This window comes from Narcine bancroftii, chromosome 8 (genome assembly GCF_036971445.1).
Source record: "Narcine bancroftii isolate sNarBan1 chromosome 8, sNarBan1.hap1, whole genome shotgun sequence".
Classification (NCBI taxonomy): Eukaryota; Metazoa; Chordata; class Chondrichthyes; order Torpediniformes; family Narcinidae; genus Narcine; species Narcine bancroftii.
This window is the reverse complement of record NC_091476.1, coordinates 176,926,157-176,946,432: the sequence shown is the minus strand read 5'-3', so window position 1 is coordinate 176,946,432 and position 20,276 is coordinate 176,926,157. Positions and strand designations below refer to the sequence as shown.

At 37.9% G+C, this 20,276-nt stretch overlaps 1 protein-coding gene across 17 annotated transcripts in view; it reads left to right on the top strand.

Annotated features, from left to right (window-relative positions):
- LOC138741615 (adhesion G protein-coupled receptor B2-like) overlaps nt 1-20,276 on the top strand; it is a 711,436-nt gene that overhangs the window by 194,282 nt on the left and 496,878 nt on the right. For 16 of the 17 annotated variants that reach the window (XR_011343611.1, XR_011343612.1, XR_011343613.1 and 13 more), the window contains one exon: nt 5,862-5,963. Coding sequence is in view for 14 of the 17 variants with exons in the window: in XM_069895953.1 (XP_069752054.1) it covers nt 5,862-5,963 (102 nt within the window). In the remaining 3 variants the exon portion in view is untranslated. Of the gene's footprint in view, nt 1-5,861; nt 5,964-18,172; nt 18,294-20,276 lie in introns of all 17 variants that reach the window. The other variant, XM_069895955.1, reaches the window with a different exon arrangement.

Below are 20,276 nucleotides of genomic sequence, written 5' to 3'. Positions count from 1 at the left end.
ACAAAAATAACTATTAAAATATATATTTTGTAACTAAAGATTAATAATAACATATTTCTGTCACACTATTTAACAATGTGAAGAACAAGGGACCTTCAGGTCAAAATCCATAAATCTCTCAAGATTGGATAGTTAAGAAGGCCTATGGTATGCTGGGCTTCATTAGTCAGGGAATGAGTTTAGGTATTGTGAGGTGATGTGGCAGTTCTTTAATTTATGGTGAGATCACACTTAGAATATTGTGTTCCGTTCTGGTCATCTCATAACTGGAAGGATGTTGAATGTATGGAGAGGGTGTAGAGGAGATTTACCAGGATGTTGCTTGGATTGGAAAATACGTCCTATGAGACAAGGTTAGCAGACCTAGAGTTTTTCTCTATGGAGCAAAAGAGGTGCTTAATAGAGGTCTACAAGATTAAGGGTAGCATAGATGAGGTGGACAGCCAGCACCTTTTTCCCAGTATGGGAGTAGCAAACACCAGAGGACATCTGTACAAAGTGAATGGAGGAACATCTTGGAGAAACATCAGGGATAAGTTTTTACATAGAGTTGTGGCTGCCTGGAATGCAATGCCAGAGGTAGTGGTGGAGGCTGGAACAATAGGGATTTTTTTGTATATTTTGTTTTTTGATTTTTTTCAAAAATATACATAAATAAAATCTTCAGTTACTCAAAATATTAAACTTTTCTTACAAACAGCAACAAACACAAAAACAAAACATTCCTTCCCTCCCTCCCTCCTTCTATACCTACAGATCTGAACACTGTCAGAGCTTCCATATCTTTTAAATATATAGAAAAGAGTTGGGGAAATCACTTTTGGGTATGTATGATATCAGCATTCCTTTCTGTTATTGTATTTGGGCCCCTATATTGTCCAGGTATGGCTGCCAGAGCTTTACAGAAATGTCATAATTATTCTTTAAATTATATGTGATTTTTTTTTTTCAATAGGTATACTGCAGTTCATTTCCACAGTCCATCGTGCTATAAGTAGAAGGGAGTCAGACTTCCAAGTGATTGTGATACATGTTTTGCTACTGCCATTGCTATTTTTATAAATGTGTTTTGATATTTATTACATTTCTTGCTTATTTCCATAAAATTACCTAGTAGAGATAGTTCCAGGTCGCCCATGAAGGCCATTTTGATCTATATAACTTGGCCCACCCGAATTGTGCTGCCGTATCCACCCCCTTTCAGTCGCCCTGCTGGTCTCCCCACCTCGCTCACCAGATTAATCACCTGATTAATTCTTCATCAACATCTTGCCAAAATGCCCTCACCTTGACGCATGACCATGTCGCCTGTAGAAAAGTTCCTATTTCAGTCCCACATCTAAAGCACATCTCTGAAATTTCTGCTTTTGATCTATATAACTTCTGGAGGGTAAGATATAATTGATGCAGAAAGTTATATTGAACTAGTCCATATCTTGCATTTATAATTGATATCTTATTGACCATACACTAATCCAACCATCTTCTTTCTGAGATTACTGCACCCAAGTCCATCATTCCCTTGACCTCTGTAAACCTGATTTTGTACTTTCACATAAGACATTTTTGTTATAAATTTGGGTGTATTCCCCATCAATCCTGTTCATTCCATTTCACTTGTTTCAGGTGGGTTCAATGTGCGTCCCCATCTTTCTCTTAGGAATGATCTTAGCTGGAGAAAACAATAGAAGGTCCCTTTGGCCTCTCAATATTTATGTTTTAGTTGTTTGAAGGACAGAAGAGTTCCTTCAGTGTAACAATCTTTAATATATATTATTCCTTTGTCATACCATCAATTAAATATTCTGTTGTCTATATTCATAGGCAATAACAGATTTTTACACAATGGTGCTTTTTTTGATATTCCTACATTTTTTACTATTACTGCCACGTTATGATCAAATGTATTAGTATGGGATTATCTGTCTATTTTTGGGGGATTTGACACTCCATTTATAGATTATATCTTTTTCTTCCCCCTCCCCCATTGTGTATTTTCTGATTTGAAACTAAGGGATGGGGCTGTCTTCCACAAAGAAATATAGTCTGTGCGGCTAAGTAGTAATGTTTTTTTAAAATCCTGAAGTCTATGTCCTCCCAGCCCATAGTCCCATGTCAGTTTTTCCAAAGCAATTCTTGGTACAGGTACACAATCCTTTATCCAGAATCCTTTATCCAGAACCCTTGGGGGAACAGTGTGTTCCAAATTTTGAATTTTTCCAGATTTCAAAAAGCCAAATTTAAGCCCACCCGAATTGTGCTGCCGTATACACCCCCTTCCAGTCGCCCTGCCGGTCTCCCCACCTCGCTCATCCTGCTGTTCTCCCCCCCCCCACCCCCACCTGTGGCCCGCCCAGTACCCTTGGCCCTTCCAGGATCTAGATGCCAAACCATTCCCTCCACCCCTCCAGAGAACCCCACTCTTGCCGATCCACACCTACCCGGCCACTCTCCGCCCGCGAATAAACGTCCAAATAAACACCACGCTGCCCACACTGAAGCCCTCCATGACCACGCCGGACCCAGCCAGTCCTCAGACAGCAACCACACCCTTGCCAACCTTTGGCCAGGAGCCAATCCGGCCTCTGGACCGTCTAAACTTGTAAATATCACCCGGCTCCGTTTTATATAACCCCCAGGACAATTTTAAGAAGCGGGTGAATGTGGAGATCCAACCACCAGGAGGCAATCTCTGTATCTGCAGGAAGACAACCTAAGGGATGACTTCACCTGGCCGGCTGTCAATCAGCCGACCCGAATATAGACCTGAGCCGGCCCCTCCTGAGCCAGTCACACACAGGAGCCACCGAAGCATGAACTGGTGTTCAGATTTTTACCTGAATAAAGCCTGTTGTACAGTCTTTTGAGTTTTGTGCTTCCTTGCTGGTACCTCAGCACAGCACATAGGGAGAGTAAATTGGGAACAGATGTTCATGGGAGAAACCACAGGAGTAATGTGGAGGATGTTTAGGGACCACATGTGTGGGGTTCTGGATAGGTGTGTCCCACTCAAAAGAGTAGGAAAATGGAATTGTAGTTGACAAAACTGGTGAGGCAGCTAGTTAAAAGGAAGAAGGAAACAAACATTAGATTTAGCAAGTGGTCATGAGAATTATATGGTAGCTTGGAAGGAACTTAAGAAAGGACATAGTCCTTGAAGGGGATATGAGAAGAATTAAGGAGAACTTAAGGTATTCTATGTGTACATGAAGAATAGAAGGATGATGAACCTGGAGGCAATGGTGGTTGGGGAAGTCCTAAAGGAATATTAGATTCAGTGGAGAGCTAGTTGAAAGAAGGCAAAGAGAATTAGAAGGGATTGAGAACAGAGAGTAGACTAGTAGAAACCCAAGAAGTTTACGTTAATGCCATCAGGTTAGAAAGAGCCTGTCACATTTGTGGCCCGAAATGTGAAATTGATAACACCATCAACACATGATTTACCTGTTGAACATCAGCATGTCTTTATTTCTCTGCTTCCATTATTCCACCATTTCGCGCCTGCATACAACACTCACTTCCAGTCAGGTTAATAACTCAACCTCTGTCTGCATACATCTCATACATTTGCCATGCAATGCCTCTTTGTGGAGCATTGAAAATGAACCTGAACCACAGAGCCATGAGGCTGTCAAGTTCAAGTTCATGTATTATTATTTGATTGTACAAGTACAACCCAACAAAACAGCGTCTTCCAGTCCTCAGTGAAACACGGCAAACACACAGATCAGCAGATGATACATTTGGTATGAATATACAAATATTGAAATAAATAAATATTATTGGTGAATGAATAATCAAGTGACAGAGGGTTTATATGAACAGCTCATCAGTCATTCAGCAGTGTCACTGCCCGTAGGAAGAAGCTGTTTCTCAGCCTGGTGATTCTGGCTCTGATCCTCCTGTAGCTCTTCCTTGACGGGAGTTGCTGAAAGATACTTTGTGCAGATGGTAGGGGCCCTCAGTGATTTTGCAAGCCCCCTTTAGAATACAATCTATGCAAGGAGCTTGTTCATCACGGGGAGGCAGAGCTTTCTTTAGCGTCAGCTGTTCTACCTATCGAACCATGCGTAGAATGTTTTCAGTGTGTCTGGAAGGGAGGTGCCCATTGTCTTTGATTCATAAGGTGGTCTTGTTGTCTGTTATGGTCTTGATTCCTTGCCATGTGTGCCCTGGTGTTGCACAGCTGGCTATGGACTTTCTGTGCATATCCACGCTTTGCCTTCCAATTGCACAAGAGAGTTTATCCCTGGCTGATCTTAGTGCCATCTTGGCTCTTGTCTTGAAGCCTCTGGAAAGTACCTCTGCATCCAACCATGATTTCTGGTTAGCCTGGTTGTGAAATTTTGATCTCAGTGACATCTTCAATGCACTTGCTGATGTAACCAGTGACTGAATTTGTGCACTCCTCAATGTTTATATGACCTTTGTAGGTGGCAGTCTCCCTGAAACAGCTGCAGTCTGTGGTCTCAAAGCAGCCCTGTAGCACTGCTGTGGTCTCTCCCAAGGGTGCTTCCTGATCTCCCTGCGAACTGACTTTGTTTGGTTTGCCAGCATTCTGTATGTCAGGGTTAGCAGGACGGATATACATTCCAAGTAATCAAGGTGGGGGTGAGGAGCAGCCTTGTATGCACCAGGGGCATTAGTGTACACCCAATCTAGGCTGTTCTCTCCAATGGTGATGAAGTTAGCATGCTGTTGAAACTGTGATAGGACAGATTTCAGGTTGGTGCAGTTGAAGTTGCCAGCTATAATCATGCAACTATCAGGTGGGACATTTGGGCTTAGCATATGGCACTATAAAGCACCTTCATTGCTTTTCTCATTTGCTGAAAGTGGAACGTAAACTAATTAGCTGACAATGGATTTTCTGTGCGTACCCACGCTTTGCCTTCCAATTGCACAGGAGAGTTTATCCCTGGCTGATCTTAGTGCCATCTCGGCTCCTGCCTTGAAGGCAGCCTCACGAGTCCTGAGGAGTCCACATACTTCTGTGTCCAACCGTGGTTTCTGATTAGCCTGATTGTAACATTTGATCTTAGTGACATCCTTGATGCACTTGCTAATGTAGCCAGTCACTGAGCTTGTGTTCTCCTCATTGTTTACATGGGGGTTGTAGGTGGCCACCTCCCTGAAACAGCTCCCCTCCATGGTCTCAAAGCAGTTCTGTAATGCTGCTGTGCTTCCCCCATCCCCTCCTCTCCAGCCACATCCTGATCTCCCTGCGAACTGGCTTTGTCCATTTTCCCTGTGCTCTGCTTTGAATCCTTTATTGACATATTTTTCTCCCTTGGTTCTAAACTGAAAATAAACTTCCTGAATCTGTTTCCTTCTCTGATCTCTCCTTTGGTTCCTTAAACTTTCAACAAGTTATTGATCAATTGTGCTAAAGATTTTGTCTTGTTTGATGTCATATATGCTCACATTTTGAACCTGCAATGTGTCTTCAGGCATTACTATTAGAAATTTAATATGGATGCAACAAATTAAGCCTCAGAATTACTGACAGCCAAATGAGTAGCTGAATGCGTAAGACAAATTTGTTTTAATACACATGTTTATTAATTGTATTTAAGTAGATTAACATGAAACCAAAGTGGTATGATATTGGAATACCCGATTAGTGTGCTTCTTTGCTATATCAACTTTGTTTTATAACTAGTTTGAAGGCTCACTTTTGTGCTTTCTGTCAAAAACCTACAGCAAATATAAGATCAGATTTCACTGCTTTCATTCCGAAATTTAGAATCTATGGCTCCTAAAATATAAGGATATTTCTAATTGACACTTACAAATAAAGTTCTATTTTAAATTGCTTTTCAACAATTTTAGTTATTTTAACTCACTTGTCTTTCCTTTAGCTCCCCATGAGATGTGCAGAGATGACTACATTATGGCAATTACTTGGAAAAGAACAGCAGCTGGGGAACTTGTTTACAACAAATGCCCCCCAAATGCCACAGGTAATGTTCACTTTAATTTTACGGAATCCCAAAAGAAATGGTTCAGGAATTTCTTGAACGACTTAAATCATTTTAGCTCTGAAGACATGGACAAGTTTAAAGGTTGGAGAGAGGCCGCAGCAGGTTCACATAATCTATCATTAGAGAAGTAAAAGAAAAATTAAGATCTTTCAATTGATGAATTGAAGTGAGAAGATAAACTGAAGCTTTGTTTTCACTGCACGTTAAGTGTTAACATGTTCCTGAATTATTTGCTCCTTTGCCTTAAAAATTTGCTTTGTGACACATTACAGGAGCTAGAGGTTGGGGCATTGACTCACAGAAAGCAGTTTATTGCAAAGACAACAGGATAAGTTTACCTGAAAACCCTGTGTTTAAAATGTGGAGGGAAAAGAAAGTCCTGCATCATTTCTTCTAAAATATGTCTTGAAAAATGTAAGATTAATTGTATAGTTAGTTTAATTCTAACTATAGGCATGACATTAATCGCTTATAGCATGAGGTCTACAAACTTGATTGGCTGAGGAATCAAGCAATCATCTTCATTGTGTGACAGAGTATTTTGAGGTGGCGCGGGATGAATTGCGAGAGTAGCTTGTACACAAACACATTTTAAAACAGATTTTTTGCAGGACTTTTGTAGAAGAGCAACAAAGTAGCAACATTCAGCAGTTTGCCTGGAAGAGCGTGTGATCTTTGGAGACAAGCCCACAGAACAGTTTTGCTCTCAGAGAGGGAAGGTGTGAAACAGAGAGACAGAAATCCATTCCAGAAGGACAAAACTGGCAAACTTTGCCTGGTGAAAGGAGAAGGCTGGCGGTCTGAAAGGTGACCTGAAAGAAAGAGGATAATCTGGAGAACCCTGAAGGGGGCAAGATCATCTGGAGAACCCTGAAGGGGGCAAATTTCGTCAGCAAGACTGATTGGAAAGGAATCAGGTGTGGATGACCTGGAACAAAAGGAATCTCTCCCAGAAAACCAGCTCAAACCCTCCTGAGTGTTAACCATTTGCCTGTTAAACACCAAAGCCTGGTGAACTTTGTTCATGCTAACTTCTGTGCACAGTCCAAGAAGTTACAGTAAGATTGGACTGTGATCCAAAGAACTTTTCTAATCTTAAATATACATGACACACACCTACGCTTAGTATTAGAGGGAGGATGAAGTAGGTTAGGTAGGTTAAGTAAGTAGGTTGTCATAAGTTGAAGTTTAATTCTGTTTTCTTGTTCAAATATCGTTAAAAACTACTTTTGTTTAAGTAACCCTGTGTTGTGGTGCATATCTATTGCTGCTGGTTTTGGGGGTCCTCTGGAATCCGGAACAACTGTGACTGTCTACAAAGAAAACACTTAGCGGGTCAAATTCCAATAATGGAAAGAGAAAAGCCTGTTCTGAAGCGGGCCTTTGATCCTGACATCTCGAGTGTTTCCAGCATTTTCTATTTTTTTTATTTCAAGATTTTCAGTATCTGCATTTACTTATTTTTATCTCTAAAACCAACTTTAAAAAAAAATCTATCTCTAAATCCAGCCTTTGTGATAACTTTTTCTGGAATACTTTTATTTGGTTCCATGTACTTCTGCTCAAAAGACTATTTAGAAAAAAACTTCAAAGAAGATCTGAAATTATTGAGTAGTAGGACAACTGGTATTCTTTACAGCAACATTTTGCACTCAACCCCAGCATCTGTAGACTTTCTTGTTTAACTTTGGAATGAAGAGATTCACCAGTACGTTGCCTGAATAAGAGGGCATGAGCTATAAGGAGAGGGTGGACAATGGAGACTTAAGTGCTTGTTCCTGTGCTGTACTATTCTATATTCTAACATCATGATACCAATCGGTACTTGCACTGATGTGGCATCTTTAAACTACTGCACAGAGACAAAAATACACACAACTATCCATTAAGTGGGCTTTAAAGTAGGTCTTCAAAGGATGAGTCAGAACAAAGGCTTGGTCTGCCTGGCTTTAATGTAAATCTTCCGAAGTAAATGCCTGGTTTTACTGTAACAATTTGTGGATGAACCCAATTCCTGTTGTTAGACGGTTCAATTCATTATTATCATCACCAGTACTCTCTCTCTCTCTCTCTCTCTCTCTCTCTCTCTCTCTCTGCTATTTCCAATACTTTTAAAAGGATTTAAAGATAAATAAACTAACTCAATAATTTGTACTCCTGGAATGAAATGGCTTGCTCTCTAATATCCTGAATACACCTGAGATTGTCTGATCTCAGAAGCTAATCAGGCTCAGGACTGATCAGGACTTGGAGGGGAGAACAGGTGCTGTAGGTTTCTGTGGGGGGCACTGGATAAAGTGGCAACTCTCTGTCTGCCTTATGGTCGACAAAAGTTAAAGAATTTCATGTATGTTACATTCTAAATGTAGTATCACGTGACAATAATGGAACCTTCACCATTCTCAATCATTTCAACCTATCTACTCTTGGCAGATGAAATACTGGAGCATGGATTCAGGAAAACTAACTCTCAAATAATACTAAGATGCATGAATAACACTTAAAATGATGCTGGGAAAGATGACAACGACATTCAAAATATACATCAGGCTCTTTGTGTGCTCATTGATGTCATAAGCTAATTTAGTGGGAGAATACCCACACTGCCCCCACTGCCAAGAAGGAGAAGACTGAGAGATAGTTTGTAGGGAGATTGGCCAGTGCAGTGAAACTGTGAGGGTCTCAGCGGCTAAGTATCCTATCAGACATTCAGAACTGGGAGATCACATTTGCCGCTGAGCTGGACAGGAAGCTGTGCAGAATTTGCAGAAGCACAGGAGACAAATCCATGAACATTCAGTGTCTCTGAAGGAACTCTTTTGGGGTTTTTTTTCTCATTGGTGGGGGCACTGGACAGTGCTAGTGGCGCCTCTTTTTGTGCCTTTATGGCAAGCAAATGTTGTTAATATTTCGTATTAATACTTGACAATAAAGGAACATTGATCTTGACAGTCCATTTAGTATGCCTGAAGGTCAGCCAAACATATCATGTCCGTGCTGAGAATTGTTTGAGATGAATAAGGTGATTGCATTCCAAAAGAATTGTAGTGAGTGGCACCTGGTAGGATAAAAGGATTACTATTGAATAAGTCCACTGTTGTGCATTTCCAAGAATCCGATGTCCATCAATATCACAATCTGAAATTAGAAGTTGAAGAGGAAGAGGCAGCAAGCTTCCAAAATTCTCTAAACTCCAACATTCCAATTGGAAACAACATTGCTCAAAAGAAAAGAGAAGAAGTAAGGAATCAGCCAAAGTGTAAAGTGTTGGAAATCATTATTAGAGAAGTGATATAAAGAAAGGCATGATGAGTGAAACTCGACTTAACAAATTTATCAACATTCTTCAAGAAGTATCATGTAGAATAGTTCAAAAGCAACTGGTAAATGGAGTACATTTAGATTTCCTAATATCCTTCCTAAAATGTTTTTTGACAAGGTCATGGAATTGTTAGTCAGGATAAAATGGGTCATTTCCATTTTGGCATAATGGGGTGTCTCAAGAACCAACTGCTGTTGGGGCTTCAATTACGTACTATTTAGATTAAAATACAAGATATTTAACTTTCCGGATAATGTAAATATTGCTGGAAGAGTAAATTTTGAAGACAAAAAATTATTTACAGAACCACAGAAAGTAAAGGAAGCACATAGAAAAATGGTAGATGGAGCATAATGTGGGGAATTGTGTGGCTAACCACTTTGAAAGGAGAAATGGGAAATCAATATTAAGTGCTGTGAGAATATTGAAAATAGTACTCACAGAGATTTGCACATCTTTGCACAGGAAACCTAAGGCTGGAAGTAGAACTCAGATATGAAAATAGAAAATATTGGTCAGGTGTGATGTTACGAGCCCAAAGGACCCCAAAATCCAGCAACAATAGATATTCACCACGACAAATGGTTACTTAAAACAAAAATTGCTTTTAATTATCTTTAAACATGAAAACAGAATCAAACTTTAACTTATCTCTATTAACTTAACTAACCCAAATTAACCCCCTTCTAATTCTAAGTGCACCTGTATGATGTGTGTGTAAATTTAAGAAAAGTTCTTTGGTTCACAGTCCAATCTCACTTCTCATTCTTCCAAGTTCATTGGTTGCAGGCAATTCTTATACTGTCCACAGAATTTAACATGTATTAAGTTCACCAGGCTTTGGTGCTCAAAAGGTAAATGTTTACCTTTCAGGAGGATTCTGTGGAGGTTTGTGGAGAGAGATTTATTGTTCCAGGGTTTCCACAAATGAAGTACCACCATTAGTCACCATTGTTTTGCTGATAAAACTTGCCCCATCAGGGTTCTCCAGATGATAACCTTCTTTCAGGCTTCACATGGTTCGTTTCTGTTCCACTTATTCCAAGAGAAACATCAGACAGATAGCATTTTCAGCCATCCGCCACTCTGGAGCTTTCTGTTTCAGTTCCAACAAGCTTTTCCTGCTTGGTTCAGCTGTGACTGTTCAGTCTCGCTCTCTCTCGCTCTCTCTCGCTCTCTCTCGCTCTCTCTCGCTCTCTCTCGCTCTCTCTCGCTCTCTCTCGCTCTCTCTCGCTCTCTCTCGCTCTCTCTCGCTCTCTCTCGCTCTCTCTCGCTCTCTCTCGCTCTCTCTCGCTCTCTCTCGCTCTCTCTCCATCAAACTGCTAGCCACATGTCCTTAATTCCCTCACTTGCCACCAAAGCCCCCACCCTCTCCAAACAATAGGAGTTAGTCTTTTGCTCCCATCTGTTGTTTTAGGTAAACAAGAGCCTAGGAGTAACCTTTCTGTGAGCACTTTGTATCCTTGCAAACAGCCAAAATGTCTCCAGTCCAAGATAATGGTCTATTCATTTTATGATGTCATTTCAATTAGCACCTGCTTGTGAAATGTGCATAGCATTCTCCATAGTTTCTGTAAAGTTAACTGAATATGAATTCTTCAGTATTTTAAATAAAATCTGTTTTAAAATGTGTGTTTGTATGTGACCTACTCTAATTTTATCAAGTTCTCCCAATATTTACATTACAGTGGGAGAGGTCTGGATGGTTTATGGAATGGGTGCAGGTCAGTGGGACTACCGGAATGATGTTACAGCACAGACTAGAAAGGCCAGTGCTGTAGTGTTGTATGGTTCTATGTGACTTTGAAGGAGAAATAAGCAGAATTAACTTTTCAAGTTGATGAAGTTTCATCAGAACCTGCTTTTGGAAAGTGGTACATCCAATAAGTAGGAAAGCAATTAAACTGTTATTCTTCAATTCAAGGGATGGAGTACAAAAGTAAGGAAACAACTCTGTGACTGCACACTAGGAGTATTGTGCTCAATTTTAGTCTCCATATTTGGGAAACACTCATTTGCCTTCAATGTGATACAGTAAACATTCATTAAATTGATTCATCGGAAAAGTGCTCAGCAAAGTACTTGCTGAAGTTTAGAAAGGTGACCTCATTGGAACATATGATTGATTGTCTGGTTAAACCAGGAAATCTGCTCTTAAACTGTGTGCTCACCATTGATAAGTGAGGTTGAGGAAGTATTTCTTTTTGAGTGTTTGGAATTCCCTACCTCAGAGATTTATGGATTCCAGATAATAAATATATTTAAAATTTGGAGAATAGCATGATCAAACGGGGAGGGGGAGACATGTCACATGATGTCATGAGGAGAAACACACAACCTTACGACTTCCGTGGGATTAATTTTAAAAAGTGGTTATTCAGAAAAGATTTCCTTATAAGAATTACTTTAAAGTTAATATAAAGTGTTTAACAGAAGAAAGAAGATGTCAGGCATAAAGGAGAATATGCCTAAATTAACTCCTAGTAAAAAGTCTGAAGAAAAGAAGTTGAGCCAACCTTAGCAACTAAGCAGGCTGCTGAAGTTCTCTCTGGATCCATCAGCAAGGACCCGGGAGAGGAACCTTCCTCCAGAACCTGCTTCATAGCGACCATAAAGATGGCATCGGAGGAAAAACTAAACCTGTATCGCACGTGCACGAGAAGTCGGGCATGCACAGTGCAGGAGAAAAAAGTTGGAAAAAATGCAAGGTCTGTTAAAAGGGGCAGTCCAGCGTTTCAACATCTGAATATGAAGGGGATATATCTCCAGAAGAAGAGGCTTCAGATGAATATGAAATACGTCGTTCAGAAGAGGATCAGACTAGAGGCAAGAAAAATACTTTTAAGAAGGAAATAAATAAGATTGAGTCAAAAACATAAGCTTCAAACAAAAATTAATTTGACTTTGGAAAATAATTTTAAATTGTTGTCTGAAGAATTGAAGCAAATTAAAACACATTTGACAGTTAAAGTGGACAATGCATTAAAGGTGATGAATAATGTTTCACAAAGAGTGGATAAGTTGGAAAGTAAGGTTCAAGATGTACGAGAGGAAGTGCAATGTATTGATCTAATATGTCTGAAGATATGACAACTAGTTTGATCTCGATGAATGAAAAACTGTTGGAGAAAGTTGATATTCTGGAAAATTATAGTTGAGAAATAATATTAAAATAGTGGGATTGTCCAAAAGTAAAGAAGGATATGATGTGATTCATTTTTTTTTCAAAAATGGATACTGATGATATTTGGAAAGGAACATTTTGAAGATAAGATTTTAATTGAGAGAGCTAATAAAGCTCTGAGACCAACGCCAGTTCCAAGACAGAGACTCTGATCTATCCTGGTTAGACCTTTGAACTACCAGGATAGAGAGAGGCTTCTAGGTTTGGCAATGAGGAGGGCTAACGAATATGGACCTTTGAACTATGAAGGGGATGACCTTTTTTTTAATCCAAATTTGAGTCAAACTTTATTAATGAAAAGGAGAGAACGTAATCCGGTTAAGAAAGTTTTCTATGATAAAGGCTATAGATTTGTGTTGCATTATCCTGCCACTTTGAAAATATTTGTACCAGGTCAACAGAATACTTTTTTTACAAATTATATATTCAAGCTGAAGAATATACTCAGAGTTTGTCTAAAATTCAAGTAACAGAAGGTACTGATTTGTTGCAATGAATTTAATTTCCGGGGTGGGGAAGTTACCCCCTTTTTTCTGTCTGATGGATGAAAATTTTTTATATTAGATGGAATTGTTGATCAAATCAAAATTTTCTTTTCCCATGGGGGTTGGGAGATATGTTAGGTTGATTTCTGGTGGCTGCATGTATTTTCATGGCTTGACCATGACCTAAAATGGAGGGAGGTAATGTTGGTCTTTCTAGCACTTTTTAGGGAGGGATTTTTGTTCTATTTTTCTGTTTTTCTTTTTTTCTTTCTTTCTCTTTACTAATTGAGTATATTGTATTCAATATGAATAATCTTAACGTTTTTGGATTGCAGATGATGGCGCTTAGGACCAAATTATTTTGTGGGAATTCTTCCTGGATAGGAGTGATGAAAAGGGATTTTATAATTAAGGAAAATGAATAAAGAAATTAAGCTTATGAGTTTTAATATTAATGGGATTAACTGAAAAATAAAAAAAGAAAATTCTGTCTTGTATTAAGAAATTGGGAGTAGATATTGTTTTCTTAAAAGAGACTCATTTAACTGAAAAAGAACACAAGAAATTAAAAATTGGATAGATCAAATAGTTTTTCTTCATTTAATTCTTAAGCGAGAGGAGTGGTGATTTTATTTCAGAAAAATTTACAAGTTAAATTTCAAAATGTGACTATGGACCCAGAAGGTACATAAATAATGGTACATTGTCAAATATTTTCATAGGAATAGACTTGGTTAAATATATGTGCACAGAATATAGATGATGAAAAATTTATACAAGATACTTTTTTTAATCTGGAGGACATTTATGAAAATATTTTAGTAGAAGGTTATTTCAATTTTTGTTTGGATCCTTTATTGGATAGATCATCAAGAACAATAGTTCAATCTAAGGCAACTGAAGCCATGTTATATTTAATGAAGTATTTAACTTTATTCAATATATGGAGAAGGAAACATCCTAAAGATAGAGATTATTCTTTTTATTCTAACATATTTGATACATACTCTAGAATTGATTACTTTTTTACTTTCGGTCTAAAAATCAATCAAGAGTTTTGAACATTGATTATAAAGGAAGAGTAATATCTAATCATTCTCCATTGCTGATGGATTTGGAATTTATTGAAAAGCAATATTCAGTATATAGGTTGAGATTACATTTCTTATTATTAAAAAGGAAAGATTTTTGTACTTTTATAAAACAACATATTGAATTATTTTGTGATACAAATTTACATTAATAGAAGATAAGTTTATTATTTGCGCCATGTTAAAAGCTTATTTGTGAGGCGAGATTATAAATTTTACTTCAAAAAAATAAAAAGAACTATATGAAAGATATAGATAAATTAGAGAAAGAAATAACAGTATTGGAAGAAGATATTCAAAAATCACTATCAAAGGATAAACATAAACATTTAATTAATAGGAAATTACAATACAATAAAATGTTGACATATAGAATAGAGAAAATGATATTGAGATCTAAACATAAATATTATGAATTAGGAGAAATATCTCAGAGTTTTAGCTTGGAAATTAAAAGCAGAACAGACTTCGAGAATGATTGACAGGATTTCAGGGTCTGAGTTACAGGGAAAGGTTGTGCAGACTGGGGCTTTTTTCTCTGGAGCGTAGAAGATTGAGGGGCAACTTGTTAGAGGTGTTTAAGATTTTAAAAGGGACAGACAGAGTAAATGTAGATAGGCTTTTTCAATTAAGAAAGGGGGAGATTCAAACTAGAGGACATGGTTTAAGATTGAAGGGGGAAAATTATAAGGGGAACATGAGGGGAAATTTCTTTATGCAGAGGGTGGTGGGGATGTGGAATGAGCTTCCGACAGACGTGGTCGAGGCGGGATCATTGGTTACATTTAAGGAAAGACTGGATCGTTACATGGATAGGAGGGGACTAGAGGGGTATGGACCGGGTGCTGGTCAGTGGGACTAGGAGGGTGGGGATTTGCTACGGCATGGACTAGTAGGGCCGAACTGGCCTGTTCTGTTCTGTAAGTGGTTATATGGTTATTAATGCAATACAATGCCTAAAGAAATCTCTTGGTGCCTGCCACATTGACCACCGCCAGTGGGCTGATAACGCCTCAAACCGTGCATCTTGGCGCCTCACAGTTTGGCGGGCAGCAGCCTCCTTTGAAGAAGACCGCAGAGCCCACTTCACTGACAAAAGGCAAAGGAGGAAAAACCCAACACCCAACCCCAACCAACCAATTTTCCCTTGCAACCGCTGCAATCGTGTCTGCCTGTCCCGCATCGGACTGGTCAGCCACAAACGAGCCTGCAGCTGACGTGGACTTTTTACCCCCTCCATAAATCTTCGTCCGCGAAGCCAAGCCAAAGAAAAGAACAATGATAATAATAAAGTGACATTTAAACCACAAGAAATAAATGAAACTTTTATGGAATTTTATACCAAATTATATACATCAGAATCATTGCTGGATTAAGCTATTATAGATAATTATGTCTAATAATTAAAATTACCTAGATTAACTGAGATAGAGAAAGACGAGTTGAAACATTTAACTGTTTACAAGATAATAAGTATCCTAGAGAAGATGGATTTCCAGTTGAATTTTATAAAGAATTAATAATTCCTTTATTTATGCAGGTAATAGAACAAGTTTTTAGATTGCATATTCTTCCAGAAATATTTTCCACAGTGATAGTTATGGATATTCCTATAAAAGATAGAGACCCATTAAAACTAGACAAATTTCATTATTAAATGTTGATTATAAAATTGTATCAAAGGTATTAGCAAATAGAATTAATGAGTGTCTTCCTGAATTAATAAATATGGATCAAATGGGGGTTGTCATAAATAGACAAACTTCTGAAAATATAGTAAGGTTATTAAGTATAATTCATTTTGCACAAAAGAAGAAGGATTTAAGTGTAGCAGTAGCATTGGATGCAGAAAAAGCTTTTGATAGGGTTACGAGCCCAGAGGACCCCAAAACCCAGCAGCAATATATATTCACCAAGATAAATGGTTAAACAAAAGTTGCTTTTAATTATCTTTAAACATGAAAACACTTGAACTTTTCACTATCAACTTAACTTACCTAACCTAAACCCCTTTTAATTTTAAGTGCACATGTATGTCATGTGTGTGTGCATATTCAGAAAAGTTCTTTGATAACAGTCCAATCTCACTTCTCATTCCTCCAAGTTTACTGGTTGCAGGCAATTCTTATACAGTGCACAGAATTTAACATTAATGAAGTTCACCAGGCTTTGGTGCTTGAAAGGTAAATGGTTACCACTCAGGAAGGTTCTTGTTGGTTTTCAGAGAGAGATTTGTTGTTTGCTGGACACCTCCAACTAATTCCTAGTAACCAGCCACTTCAGTGTCTTGGTGAAGAAACATACCCTATCAGGGTTTTCCAGATGATAACCTCTTTCTTTCAGGTCACCACAGAGTTCCCTTTTGTTTCCCTTATTTCAAGTGAAACATTAGGCAGCCAGTCCTCTCCTCTTGTATAAATCACAAGGGCTTTGACCAGGCTGAACTAAGAACTCACAACCATCTTCTAAATGGTGTTTTCCACAAGCTTCCCAGCTTGTCCTGTTCCAGTCCCAGCTGCTGCTGCTGACTGTCAAACTGCAGAACTGATCTCTCTCTCTCTCTCTCTCTCTCTCTCTCTCTCTCTCTCTCTCTCTCTCTCTCTCTCTCTCTCTCTCTCTCAAAGAAAAAGCTTGTTTTTATCTTCCTGCTTGACCACATGACCCTCTTAGAAATGCAAATTCCACTCCAGACAGTCTGCGTTCTTTCACCTGTTGCCTTTTTGTAAACAACAATCCATTTGTGATGTCTCTTGGGCACTCTCCAAAGCTTTTTCAAAGGCTTTTGACGCCAGCCTGTCTAGCATGAGCAGAGCTCCAGTATTTTAAGTAAGATCTGTTTTAAAGTGTTTGTATGTGACTTACACTGGAAAAACCTCCCCAATTTATGTCCCAAAAGATATCTATCATTTGGCACAATAGGTTAGAGTGGGATCTTTTATTTAAGGTTTTAAGTAAGGTTGGATTTGGATCTAATTTTGTAAATTGCTCTCTATAAACATCCTAAAGCTAAGTTAATAACTAAAGGGCGGATATCACAATCATTTAATTTGACTAGATCATGTAGGAAGGGATGTCCCTCATCTTCTGCTTTGTTTGGTTTGGCTATAGAACCTCTTGAACAAGTTATTCGTATGGATCAGCAATTGAAAGGATTTGTGGTAAATCAAACTGAGCATATGATTAGTTTATTTGCAGATGATGTGTTAAAATATTTAACTCAACTACAATCATCATTATTTACACTTTATAAACTATCTTTATACCTCAAAGTTTTTCAGGATTTAAGTAAACAAGTTAGGAAATTTGTTTGGAAAGGTAAAATGGCAAGAATATCATTAGAAAAATTATCTTGGAAATATGAATTAAGTGGATTACATCTTCCTAATTTTAAGAATTATTATAAGCCAGCACAATTAAGTTTTCTTGGTTTTTTTTTATTTGGGAATGTTGAACCATTGTGGGTGGAAATTGAATTAAATAAGGTCGGAGAAACTGTCCCTGAGGAATTTATTTAGAAATGAGAATCAAGGTTAATGGTTACAGACAGAGATGCTCCATTATTGAAACATTTGATTAACGTTTGCAATAAAGTTAAGTCAGAAAATGATGGAAATCTTTTGTAGTTAAAAACGCCATTGATTAATCCTCAGAATTTTTTCAAAAGATAATCCTTTTTAAAATATTTGGAATATTAAAGGAATTTCTAAAATAGGGGATTGTTACAAAAATGTTAGATTGATATTATTCAATCAGTTAAAAATTAAGTACTATATTCCACGTAATACCATGTTTTGTTATTTTCAATTAAGAGCATATTTAAGAAAGAAATTAGGATCAGATATGGTTTTAAAAGATCCTACAGATTTAGAACAGTTAGTTGTTGATGGAATGGGTAAAAAATTTATTTCAATAGCCAATATGATGCTAGAAGAGAAAAAAAATTACCTAAATTAGGTTTATCTAAATCAAGAGAAAGGTGGGAACAAGATTTAAACATGTCAATAGATCAACAAATTTGGCAAGATTTATGTTAAGTGGTTATATCTAATACAATTAAAGTAAGAAATAGATCACTTCATAATGGTTTGTTATATATTGCGCCTCAGAAATTGAATAGATGGAAATTGAATACATCGTATCAGTGTTTTAGATATGGAGAAGATATTGGAACTTTTATTCATTCTACATGGTCTTGTTCAAAAGTTAAACCTTTTTGGATTTCTATTGGTAAGTTTTTACAACAGGTTACAGGTATTGTTTTTACACTGAATTATTGTTGATGGGAAATTTTGAGAATATAACTCCTAAATTATCTTTAACAGATTTTCAATTGAAATTTATTAAATTAGCTTTGGTGATAGCAAGGAAATGTATCACTGTTGCTTGGAAATCAGAGCTTTCATTGACATTAGGAAGATGACATTCAGAGGTTCAAAGCTGTATTCCATTATAAAAAATTACATATAAATATTCTATATTTTTACAGATTTGGAGTCTGTATACTCGAACAGTGCATTTGAAATTATAAATAACTCCTTAGAATCCTCCAGACTGGAGAAGTCTTCCCTTAAAAATAAAGTTTATTTGGGGGGAATTTTTTAAAAATTTTTGAGTGTCTTCTGAACCAATCCAATTTAAAATATAATTCTGATTGTTATAAATTTTAGAAATTTAGATTTTTTTTTAGTAGGGTTTGGGAGTTTGGAGGGAGGGATTAGTTGGTGATAGATGTTTTTTTTTCTCTTTTTTATATAAATCAACTTGTATTTAGTCAAATTTTAAATAATGCGATATATTATTTCATTAATTGTTATATATGTTTGACTTTAAATAAAATATTTAAAAAAATGTGATCAAACATTAAACGAATTTAGCAGGAAAATTAAGTTGAGGGCAAAGATCTTACTGAATGTTGGAATAGATTTAAAGGGCAGTTACTGCTGATATTTATTGTGTTAGAGGACAAAATTTTCATCCTTTATTTCACAGTTAAATAGCTCCAAATTTTGGATCAAATTAAATTAAAAGAATAAACTTTTAAAATGTTATTGAAAATATTCAGAGATAGTTGCTCCCAGAATATACAAAATGTGTCCTGACTGATTTTATATGCATTTTTTGTTAAACACTTTCAGCTAATTCAAATGAAAATGCCAGGCAATTATGAGATTTTTGCTGGCCAAAAACAGGACACAAGAATAATTTGACCTTTAAAACCTGATGTAATACACAATCAAACATCCTTTGGACTGAATTTTGCAAGGCTGATATGTTAATGTTGATAAAGTATCCCATCTATGTATATCTTGAACAAAGTATTTATCAGCTGTGCAAACAAAAGTAATTTTTTTTATTTTGTAGCATGCGTGCTACCCCAAAGTGTGGAAAGAATGACACACACTTAAGAAGTCAAAGACTGAGTTATTGCACTGGCAATTTGGCTTATATTCTCTCCCCACCGCTGATGACAGGAGTGATGTCATGGCAGCACCAGCCTTGGATTGGTCGGCATTCCCACTATTGCTTATTTCTTCCCGCTGTGCAGATTGTTACCTGGGACGAAGATTGTTGGCCCCCATGAGGTCTGCGCAGTCATTGGCCATCTTGTGTACTGGAATACATCTTGGTTAGTAGGCTGCAACATGCCTCCCCCCTCCAAGAACCGGCGATCGGAGCGCTGTCCGCTGTTTTCAGTGGCCTACCTCTGCATCATGGGGCTGTGTGGAAACTGGTTAGCTAACGTCCAGATGTGTTGGCTTGAGGAGATTGATGGTGAAAGTCTCTTCCTTACCACCGATATCCAGCACACATGTTGACCTGTTGTATCTGACTACTTTGTACGGCCCCTCATACGACCGTTGCAGAGATGTCCAGTGTGCCCCCCTCCGAACGAAACCTACTCACAGATCTCTAGGTTTTTAGGAACAAAGCACTTGGCCTTGCTGTGTGACGGAGGCTGCATAGAGGCTAGAGTACCCAGTCTTTCCCTCAGCTTTGTCAATGAGGCCGTTGGGTCACAGGACAGGGTCCCATCTGCCCTCATGAGTGAGATGCTCACCCTTGCTGAGGGACACAGGTCTTCTCTGCTCTTTGAGCAGATTTTCCTGGAACAGCTGCCTGAGAATATCCGACTCTTGCTCGCTAATGAGGACTTCAGTGACCCGAGGAAAGTCGCAGCCTGGGTGGCCATACTCTGCGCCTTAGTGGAGC